The 12080-nt window shown below is 34.3% G+C and overlaps 1 protein-coding gene across 11 annotated transcripts in view; it reads left to right on the top strand.

Annotated features, from left to right (window-relative positions):
* The window catches only part of SOX5 (SRY-box transcription factor 5), a 994837-nt gene that overhangs the window by 944411 nt on the left and 38346 nt on the right, over positions 1 to 12080 (top strand). For all 11 annotated transcript variants that reach the window (XM_013047547.2, XM_013047548.2, XM_045072864.1 and 8 more), the window contains one exon: positions 6242 to 6419. In XM_013047547.2, the coding sequence (XP_012903001.1) occupies positions 6242 to 6419 (178 nt within the window). The remainder of the gene's footprint in view (positions 1 to 6241; positions 6420 to 12080) is intronic.

Here is a 12080-nt window from a genome sequence, read left to right as displayed (position 1 = left end):
GAATAGACAATGCGTGCAAAGTCAAGTTAGAGAAAAGAGGTGCAGATACAATGCACATTATCCAACCTACCCTGCAGTCCACTTCCCTGTTAAATACGGTTATTTCATCAGAGAGGTTAAGAGCAACCAGCGGATCAATTTTGCAGCATGTTTTATGAATCCTTTACTCTTCCCCATATGTTATTATTGCTGCTTACTTCACATAAGTATTTGTGATAAAATATGGGCCAATCAGTTTTCAAATTGTGCAGAGGAAGTAGCCTGAAATTCCTTATTTTTAATTCGATCATTGTATGGCTATTTAGGAATCAAATCATATTTCTAAATGAAAGAATATATTTAAATACATAGACAAATTAAATTGTCCTTCAATCATTCAGTTTAAAGAAAAAACAATGCCACATACATCTTCACTGCAGGCTTAAATACAAAATAAATACATTCTTTGCTCCTTTATTACTGTACCACGCAAAACCAAAGCCTCAAAGCCACAGGCCTCGATGTCAGGTGATTTGCATTTTTCTAAATGCCCAACATGTAATAGCAAGTAATAAATAGTTAAAATTTCATTCAATAAAGAATGAATGAATGAATGGACAATTGCATAAATATATATGTTCTTGCCCGTTGCCTTTAGAATGCTTTAAATTTGTTAACTACCAAATAAAAATTTTATTTTCAATAATGACTTTAGGTAACTATTTAAAGAAAAATTTTGATAATGAGAATGATTAAAGATATAAATAAAGGTGTAATTTTTATTCACAAGTATACGGAGGATATAATCATCTGCTCATCCTTGGTGGTTCACCTTGTAGTCCAAGATCCTGCGTGTGGATGTATTCTCTGTTGTGAAGGATAAGGAGACAGAAAGGAGTAGATTTCCTTAGGATGCTGGTATCCCTATTTTCTAGTTCTCTATTGAAATTCCTTAGCATATATATATATATATATATATATATATATATATATATATATATATAGAAAGGCTAAGGAGTGGGGAGAGAGAACTAAACCCCCAGGATTCTGGAGAATGATTTTTCTTTGATAAATTGTTTGATTTCTATGAGCGATTTGGTCTTTGCACATTAAAAATTAAGAATATTATACGATTGGGGCGCCTGGGTGGCTCAGTGGGTTGAGGCCTCTGCCTTCAGCTCAGGTCATGGTCCCAGGGTCCTGGATCAAGCCCCGCATCGGGCTCTCTGCTCAGCGGGGAGCCTGCTTCCTCCTCTCTCTCTCTCTGCCTGCCTCTCCACCTACTTGTGATTTCCGACTGTTAAATGAATAAATAAAATCTTAAAAAATAAAAAAAAAAAAATTAAAAAAAAGAATATTATACGATTATGTTAGACTAACATGTTTTTCCTGGAATAAACCTATTATTTGAAAATCATCTAAGTAAAATATATTTTAAATTTATATGTTTTTGTTAAGTTTATGTGGAATAACTCTCTTTGTGATGACAGCTGTATTTCTCCAGTGCATCTAAGTCTATATGTTTATGTCAAATAATTTTCTTCATCCAAATTTAGTATTTATCTGTGTGGGGTATTTCTTTTCATTGGCTAGGACACAAATTCATTACACCTCCGCAATATTTCTATTACCATGACCACAAGTTGATGTTAAGTGAAATGTTTGCTTTTAAACAAGTTGTAGTAGCTAGAAGTAAGTGGAATATGCCTGAAACTGTATGTTTGTTTAGATGATACTTGTTTTACATTCTATCCCAGACAACTAAGATTAGACAAGACTCTGTTAGGAGAAGTTATGATCATAAGTGGGTTCCTAAAACGTGTGTATGTATATATATATATATATATATATGATATGTGTCATATGTATATATGAAATATTATTCTCTTACACATTATTATACAAATTATTGTATTTTCTGACACACTGTACACAGACCCTTGGTATTTTTCTCAAAAGAATAACCTAATTTAATAGCTCTTTAGCACTTCCAAAGGACCTTTCTGATGCTATGTAGTATAGAGAACAGAGAAGCACACATACACAACAAAATCTCCAAAATAAATCAACATTTGTGCCTTAATTTTTAAGCTAGTATATAAATAGTGAATGTGTGTATTTCTTCATTTTATTGAACATGTATTGCCCTTTATGTGGCTTTTTTATGTGAAAAATTATATGGTTATGTCTGAACTTCAGAAATTCCATTGCATCAATGTCTTTTTCAATTTAAGATTAAATTTGTCACAGAGCTAAACAGAGTATCATATGTTGGGTCCAACAACCTGAGTTTCTTTAGAACTTTGTGAATTTTAGTTGCCCTCCTGAGATTATTAGTTATTTCATAGAATTGAAGATTAAATAAATGATTTGAAATATTATAATGAATTCTATAAATATAAGTGATAGCCTATTAGTTAAAACTTAAATAATTAAGTTGAAGTGTAAATGTTGACCTTGTATTTATACTAGGTTAGCAGATCAACTTTGGAATTATTCAACAGATACAAAAGATTCTTCTTAACTATCACTTTGTGTATACATTAACTAATTATGAAATAAGCTATTTTCAAAATTTTCAAATGACAGCATCCTTTAACGATTGGACAAGTAATTAAAAAGAAATTACTTTCCTTATTGCTTTATGGTGTACTTCAGAGAAATGCTATTTTTCCAGTGTCTTCTTGACCTTAAAAATTACTTAAATATTTTATGTAAAATTATTTACTTAATTAATTAAGTTACTTATTTATAATTAATTAATTAATTTTAAAATGCCTGCTTTATTTGTAAGAGTAGCATTTAATCTTGCTAAGCTTTCAAATTTCTCCTAAATAAGTTCTTAAAAATCTTTAGGGGAAAAACCTTACCTTGGCATTTATTACACATATTTGTGATTATGAGAATGCAGGTCATAAATAAATAGCCCACTTTCATTTTATAGTTAGGGTTTTAAATTTTTCATCTAGTCAAATGAAAAATAATTAATATGAAATGGGAAAACTAGTGTAATTTTTGTATTCTTGATAAATAATAGGTATTTGGTATAGTAGCTCAGTAGTAAATTATTAGAAGAACCAAATGGTGAAATAATATCATATAATGGGTCAAAATTATTTATATAGTTACCACTATAAGGATCAAGCATGTGGGTTCTTATTAATATACCATTAGCCTGGTCACACAATGAAAGGGAACGAAAGGGCAATTTTGAATGACATTTCTATCAACTTGGGAACTGTCAACCTCTATTACGTCCTTGGGGCTTTGCACTTTTTGGCTTTCAGACATCTGTGCTGCCTTGAATGGAGGAGAATATTAAGAGTTCCAGTGGGTCTCTTGCTGTAATAAATGCTTTGGGTAGTCATTTTTCAGTACGTGCATGTAATAGTTCTTAGTGCTTAAAGCTAAGCACATGACATTTCATATGCTTCATGTCCCATCAGCACCTACATCTGCATCATCTTCGTCAACACCATTATTCCCCTTACACATACACACTCACGCTCTATTTCCTCTGCACTCATAAATCTCTTCTCCTGCAACTCTGGGAATATATTCCTTCCTTTCTTTTCTGCACAGTCAAGTGAAACAACCACCTTAATTTCTCCAAGTTTCCCCTCAAAACTTTGACAAGAGTTGTCAAATACAGACCAACGAAGTTTTCAGACTGTTGTAACAAAAGCCGGTAGTTTCGTACACGAAGTAGTAAGCAAGTACAATTGATGGAAGAAGGGTCTAGAATATTTATGGCTACATAATAAACAGTCAGTAAAACAACTATCTGACTGGCTATTTAGGCTGAATTAACAGGAAGAAAATCTGGATCCTCATCTTTAGTAGCCTACCGAATGTCAATAGCATTTAGTTTATTATGTATATGCATGCTTTCATTTGTTATTATTAGCATACATTACATTTTGAAAAATATTAAAGATTGAGATAACATTATGCTTTTAGTTTTTTTTTTTTTTTTTTTAGATTTATGTATTTGAGAGAGAGGGAGAGAGAGAGCTCACAGGTGAGCAAGAGCCGGGGAGGTCCAGAAAGAGAGACAGAAGGAGAGGAGATGCTGAGCTGAATGGGACATAGGTCTCAGTTTCATGATCCATGAAATCATGACCAGAACCGAAATCAAGAGTCGGATGCTTAACCAACTGTGCCACCCAGGCGCCCCAACGTTATGTATTTTTTAATGCTACTTCCTTACATTGAAGAAGCTTTTTATTTTTTTAAGGTTTTGAAGCTTAATCATTGGTTAAAAAATTTTTCTCCCTTTATATTGTATATGGTGGTGGTTCTCAAATGTTAGTCTGCATCAGAATCTCCTGGGAATGCTTTTTAAAACAGATTGCTAGAACCCACCTCCAAAATTTCTAAAATAGTGAATTTGCTTTTCTAATAAGTTCCCAGGTGGTGCTGATGGTTCTGATCCAAAGATCGAATTTACGAATTACCCATCCGTACTGTGGTATAAGAGGGAAAAGGGACAAGACTTCTGGGTTTCGGATAGATAAGGATTATGGCTCACCAGCTCAACCTAATTATTCTAGGGAATAGTTTTGCCCCTGCAGTTTTTAAAAATGCTAAAGTAAGCTTTTCTTACACAGTGAACCAGTTGTGGAATTAGCTTACCTTCCTTTCTTCCAAGACTATGAATCCTTATAAATTTGGTATGATGGTTATCAACTTACTAGACATCTAATGCAATCCCGGATTACCATTTGAATTCTCATAGATTTTTCAAATAGCTATTCTTTTTTTTCTGAAACAGAAAACAGAACTAAAGAACATAAAGTGTTAAAGAATAATTTCTTCTGCTTTGTTCCTAAGTTTCCTAAGTGCAGCCAACCATGGAATTTAATAACAATAAACCACTTTAAAAATATAAACTTTGTGCCAAAGGTACAAAAGACAAAAAATATATATATAAACTTTGAATAGATATCTTATTATGCCACTTTACCATTTTTATAAAGTGATTGATTTCAATGGTTTTTGGTCGATATATATATAAAATTTTGTGCACATTGATATATGTTTCCATGCCGTCAGATTACACCGTTTGAATCTAAAATGTCTCCCTTTCATCAGGTTATCCACCTACTACTGGTAGATATTTATGCTCTTAACTCATGAAGATCGAACAGTAGCTAAGTGGAAGCTATATTTTTATTCTACAATAATACTTTATAAAATCGTAGATATTTTGAACAATAAGGTTTAACATATGACACAATATTTTAATTTTAGAGCACAAAAAACACATTTCTCAGTTTGTGATGAAAAAAGTGATGTAATGTTAATATTATCTGATTCTAATAAATGATGTGGTAGAAACTTTAAGGATAATTGTATACATAAATTTTATGTATGAAATTACACAAGGGCTAATATAGAAAGTATAAATAGAATGTAAACTACATAAACTTGACCTATTCAGGTATTGAACAGTTGGAACTCACCATATGTGCTGATTAACCACAGATAGATCTTCACACCACAATGTATTGATTGTGATATACATTGCGGAAAATCTGGAAAACAAATCTAGATTTGAAAACAAAATGCTAAGTATTTAGAACAAAATGCTAAGTATTTAGAACAAAACACTAAGTAAGTATATATATATTCGCATATAAATAAATAGTACATATTGGTATAATGTCGGTTATGTTTATTTTTACTTTTAGATCAAGTCCAAAACTGTGTCTGTGAAACCTAGGATAAAGATTATTTTCTGAGAAAGTTAGAAAGTTTCCTTCTTTTTTTTTGTATTTAAATCTGGAGAGAAGTTCTGATCAGAGGTACACACCATTTAATTCCTCCATCATTGATGTTCCAGGTACTCTGGCTAAGCACCAGGATACAAAGGTGCTTGGGACTCAACCCCTGTTCTTTGGAGGTTGAACAAAGGCTACCTACATCATAATTTCATATGAATTATGTAATGGTCTCTCAATAGAATTGAATAGCACAAGGAATAGCTTAAGACTATTTCTTAGACATGACATCAGTTATATACTTTCTGGATAGTTGAGTGCACGTGTACTTTCTCTTATACTAAAGGTTTTTCATAATATGTAGTTAAAAGTGACATTGTTGACAGCTAACCAACACTGTAATGTATAGGTTGAATGTTAAGTTCGCTGATTGGTAGAGTAATTTGATGGGAAATGACAGGCTATATACCTGTGTTTTTCTAGGCATTTTTGATCAGCCTTGCCTTATCACAGCTCATGTTCTAATGATCACATTGCAGGATGAAGTGGCACAGCCACTGAACCTATCAGCTAAACCCAAGACCTCTGATGGCAAATCACCCACATCACCCACCTCTCCCCATATGCCAGCTCTGAGAATAAACAGTGGGGCAGGCCCCCTCAAAGCCTCTGTCCCAGCAGCATTAGCTAGTCCTTCAGCCAGAGTTAGCACAATAGGTAAGTTCTGTTTCTTTTGTTCTTGCTGATTTTCTGTTTATGGCAATTGAATGAAATCATCTTTTAACGGCAAATCACGCATACCCTGTGCATGGTTTTAGTTCCGTAGGAGAGTTTCAATTTGATGAACCGCATAGGTGTGTTTTAAACATGCAAATGAAATTTACGACTGAAGTCCAAGTTACAGTGTCCTCCTGAAAAGCTAATTGAACTGGTTATGTTTGTTGATGTGACAGATGTTCTTAAGTTTATAAAAAAGAGGCCTAAATGACTAATCACAGAGAGCAATGTTTCCAGAATGTTGTTGTTAGGTGACTTGCTTTTCCCATTACTGAAATCTATTTCCATTTTTTTGTGTGATGTGTACAAACTGTACATATGATAAAATACATTCTACTTAGATCAATAGTCACCTGCTAGGATATGAAGTTTGTTCAGTTCTATACTGCTTGAGATTTACTTGAATACACCAAAGTATGATAAAAATTACATAGCTTCGTTTCTCCATAATTGTCATTTTGGTAAAGTAAACACTAGAAAATGCTTCTATAAGCTAATTTTTAAAAAATTCCAATAATTTTTACTTCAGTAACACATAAATTAGACTGTGAACACTTACTTCAATCTACCTTTACTGATGTTTATCATTTGCATAGAGTTATAAGGAGGCTAGCACAGATAAGCCCTTCAAGGAGCTCAGGATTTAGTTAGGGGAAAAGTCATCCCTCTTATAGTGCTAGTCAGCCGTAGTAAGCGCCATTTCAGAGCATAGATACAACCTGGTAATCAAAAAGAAGAGTGTTGGATTTTATTTGGTAAGGATCAAGGAAAGTTAAGTTGGGGATAACCTAATTCAAGTGGAATCTTGAGGAAGAGAGATAGTCCTAGGCATTTAGCCTTTAAGAAAAAACCCAGAGTAAAATAGCATATTTTTGAGAAATGCACTGATTTGGCTAGAATATAGAATGAATGTGTAGTGAAAAGTGATCAGGGCTAAAACTGAAAGGAGCAGATGGAATCTGACTGAATGCTATCCTAAGAAATTTTGACTTTTTCTCCAGACAGCAATCTGATCAGAACTTTAAGAAAGAAGCGTATTGGCAACAGGAAGAAATAGGAATCAGGGAAACCATTGTTTTAGTGTAGGACAAGAGTTAGTTACATGAAATAGAAATAAGCAATGATAAAGCAAAGGAAGGAATAAATTGAAGAGATATTATTAGTAGAGAAAATTTAATATAACCTATCCTCAATAGCGTCTACCTGGTGTAGTTCAAGTTGGACACAGAGGAGTATAGGATTTTGAATTCGTAAAATAAGAAGGATAATTCCTCCCTTAACTGTGAAAGAGAAAACCAGAGTAGAAGCAGATTTGGAAGACATAGATATAAAAATGTAGTAAGCATTGAAACACAAGGAGCCATTTAGGTAGAGATCCTCAGGAGGAAACTATAAACATAAGTCTGATATGTAAAAAGGTGCTAGCATTTTAGATGTAGAATTACATATGAAATAAGGGGATTAAGAGTACACTTATCACAATGAACACAGAGTCCTGTATAGAACTATTAAAGCACTGTATTGAAATTAAGTATAGAATTATTAAATCACCATATTGAAACTAATATGATACGGTGTGTTAGCTATACTACTATTAAAAGAATTAAGAAAATGGAAAGATATATGCACCTCTAAAAAAAAAAAAAAGGAAGTTCAGCAAAAAAGAGTGTGCATAGTAAGAAGAGAAGCGGGATAAAGAATCACAAGTATCGCCTACTGTATTAGTTATCTGTTACTGCATAGCAAATTAACCTAATACTCGAGAGCTTAAGATAACCAACATTCATTATCTCACCAGGTTCTAAGGGTCAGAATTTGGAAGCAGCTTAGCTGGGTAGCTCTGGCTTAAGGCCTCATGGTTACAATCAATGTGTTAGGCATGGCCATAGTCCTCTATGGACTTTTACTAGGGATAGATGCTCCTTTTTCAAGATGTCTCACTCACATGGTTCTTGGCTAGAGGGTCGATTCCTTCCCTTGTGAGTCTTTCCATAGGGCTGCTCCTTGCATGGAAACTAACTTTCCCAAGAGTGGGTGCTCCAAGAGGAGAGAGCAAAGAGACAGCCACAGTGCCCTTTATGACCTAGTCTTGAAAGTCTACCTTTATTCTCTTCGTTGTAAGAGAATCACAAGGGCAGGGATGGGGAATATCAAAGTGTCATTGGGCACATTTTAAAACCAGCACACTTTTTTAGGGGGGAACTGATAAAGAGCAAGCGACTGTGTTAGAATAAGAATGAAGATAGGACACTGTCATGCTAGCCTAGGAAAAATAAAAGTTTCAAAAAATCATAAGGTTATTTAATGATGTCCCATTTGGCAGAAAAGTTAAAAAATGAAAAAGAAAAACCTTGTGATTTAGCTGGCGCTCATGGAGATGTAAACTCTGATAGAGAAGTTTTAGGTGAATGCCTTAACAGAATTTCAATCTCAATGATTTCAAGACTGTGAGGAGAGAAAATGCAGCTGATCTATAGACCAGTCTTTTTGTAAGCCTGGTGTTGAGAAGTGATTATTTTAAAAGGACTATGTAGAGACAGACTTTAAAATAGGGCAATCATTCATATATATAAATATAAATGTGTGTGTATATATATATATATATATGTGTGTGTGTGTGTATAGATAGATATAGATGTAGTCAAGGGGAAGAAGAGTCAGAGACAGATAAAGATATGGAAGAGAGCACGGATGAAGATGGAACAAGACAAGAGATCATGAGAAAGGATTAACCTTGGAAGGAACAAAGCCCCTCTCTTTTCTGAGACTGAACAAAACAAAGGGAAAAAAGGGGTAAAGTTACAGAGAAATTGTGGGATGGATTAAAAAAAAAAAAGATGAAGGAATGTATTTCAAATGCTTCAATCTCCACAGAGCAGAATTTCATATTATTTGCCAAGAAGAAGCCAGTCTGGGGCAGTGGGACAGCAGTGAGAGCAGACACTGTGAAAACTTAAGTTTTGAGAAGTTTGAAAAAAGTTGGGGTACATGTCCATTTTTTATCATTATGCACCACTCTGTTACAGCCTAACTCAGTTACTCCCCTCCACATCCTAAATGGACTCCAAGATAAGACTTGCTTTCATGTCCTAAGTATGTAAAAGAAAAAATATTTTATTTGGCAAGAACGATTCACTTCCATAATAGAAATGAAGGCTCATAAATATCACAGTGCTGGTCTATGAGCTACTTTTGTAATGTCACTAGAACCAGAATATTTAACAAAATAACGGATAGATTTGCATTTTATCATATGAGGATTTTTTACTTCAGCATTCCAGAGATTAAGTATGACAAAATATTTTCAAAAGGCAAGAATGTATGAATCTATTTAATGACATTTATCATCTGACTTTCTCCACTACTAAAACTTCCCTTAGTTTTTGGGGTTTTTTTTCCCCCCTGAAAAATCCCTTCACCACATCCATATCCACACATCCCTCATAGTTTCCAAGGATTTGAGGCTGCTACAATTTACTTTTCTCTTTTCAGCAAATGCAGATGTTGAAAGCTGAAACTGTAATGAGTAATAATGTAGCTGGATAAAAGCTGTGCACATTAATGGTGTTGTAAAGGTCAGCCCTGAAAGAAGAATTAATGTGTTATGCCATTAATAAACCAAGGAAAACTGTGAACGAAGAGATAACTTAAGTTATCATTAATGACATGGGCTCTTTGCTATATATCTATTAGCTACAAATATAGAAAGTGAGTTTTTGAGGTGGGTGACCAATATTACACTGTATTCTGTAAGAATGCCTTTGATATGGTATGCACAGGGTAGGTTGCTCCAAAAGAAAGGGAATCCTTACAAGGTATGAATAGTTCAGAAGAATGATAGATAAGTTTAAAATCTTCTGACCAAATGTTATCTTTCATCGGCCTTTTTCACCTCCACTGTACATATGTATAATACTTCTGACATTTGTCGAGGCATTTTTAATCTCTCTCTCACTGAAGCTAATTTTAGAATCATAGACCCTAAACCAGATAGAGCTGATATTCATATCATCCAGCCAAAACTTGTTATTTTACAGATAAGGAGCCAGGGCCTAAGGAGGCTTAGTGCTTACCCAGGGATTCTAAGTAAGTTCCTGTCACAGGGTAGACAGTTCTGTGACTCTCTGTTTATTTCCTCTGTTTCAATTTCAAGGAAATGACTATGCATGAAGACCTAGTAACTTGCCCAAACTCAAAGCCAGTGGAGGTTGAGGCCAGAGGATTCGTGGTCTCTAGTTGGCATACTCCCTTTTCAGTTGTTGCTTATTGATTGGTGGGCTTTCCACGGTAGATGGTCTTCTCAGTCATTTATCTAGCCTTTCACTCATTCATTGAATAAATGGGTATTAAAGGTCTTCTCTACACCATACATTTTGCAAGATGGTGAGCAGATGGAAGTTTGGAGGATGAGCAGATGAAAGTCTTGGACAGAGGCTTTAGCTAGCCTCCAGGCTTGTTCTATTAAGTCTTTGGAAGATACTAGAATGTATTATCCTTGCCCTTTATTCTTTAGAGGCATTAATGCATGAAAAGTAAAACTTTACTCAGCAAATGTAGTAGACTCACGTTGATTCAATAGAATGAGAGAAAATATTTTCCAGTTCATTAATTTGGTACTTTATTTCTACAACTTGCTAATTTAAAATACAATGGCATGAAGGAGGATATCGCCTTGATGTTTCGTTAGTTTACAATTTTAATCAGAAAAACTTCTATCAAGGTAGATGACTGAACAGAAATACTGTAGTAGTTTAATAGGAAGCCAGTGGATTGTCAGGAAGTTGAGGGTATTTTCAATATCTGGCAATTAACATTTGCATAGTGCTTTACAATTTACAAATTGCTTTCACATTTATAATCTAATTAATTCTTGCGAGTTTTCACAGATGAAGAAATGCGTATGTATCAGGGTGCCAAAAATTTGATGATCAAAAGTGACCTCAACAATAGAAAAAAATCAGTATTTGTTGAAAATAACTTGAAACACGTGCCCTTACTTTTATTTCTAGCTGAAAAGCCCTACGTAAAATAAATATGTAGTAAATAAGAATCTGTATTGCCTTCACAGCATCTGTTAAATCCATGAGTTCAGGAAATCTGTGTCACTATGGTACGAGCTTCTATCCATATGATGACATAGATAATCAACTTGGAATTGTAAAGGTAGATCTTTTCAACTTAGAAACATGCATTTATTCCTTCAACAGACCCTGCCATGAGCCAAAGGAATAAAAGATTGAAAATTTTAAAATACCCTCAAGTAATTCAAAGACTGGTGTGAAAGACGTCTTAAACGTAGACAAATGGAAGACAATGTGACAGTAAAAGCATATATAAGGTTTTGAAGGAGCATAGAGTTGAGGTGTTCAAATGGTTGCCAAGGAACATGCCTGGGGTATATCAGGGAAGTCATTATAGAAGGGGTGACAGTTCAATAAAGTCCCAAACACGCTAGAAAGAAAGAGTATTTCAGTGAAAAAGAAAAGCTTGGGAGACAGAGGTGGGGGTGGGAGGACACAGGCCAGTGCTTGGAATAGGAACTAGTTTTGCGCAGCTTAAACACAGAACTCTGGAGAGACTAGCAGGAAGTGACGTGGGAAA

The sequence above is a fragment of the Mustela putorius genome, unplaced genomic scaffold, assembly GCF_011764305.1.
Source record: "Mustela putorius furo isolate JIRA1106 unplaced genomic scaffold, ASM1176430v1.1 tig00537227_pilon_pilon_pilon, whole genome shotgun sequence".
NCBI classification, from domain to species: domain Eukaryota; kingdom Metazoa; phylum Chordata; class Mammalia; order Carnivora; family Mustelidae; genus Mustela; species Mustela putorius.
The sequence above is the reverse complement of the archived record's forward strand: the minus strand, read 5'-3'. Positions and strand labels throughout refer to the sequence as shown.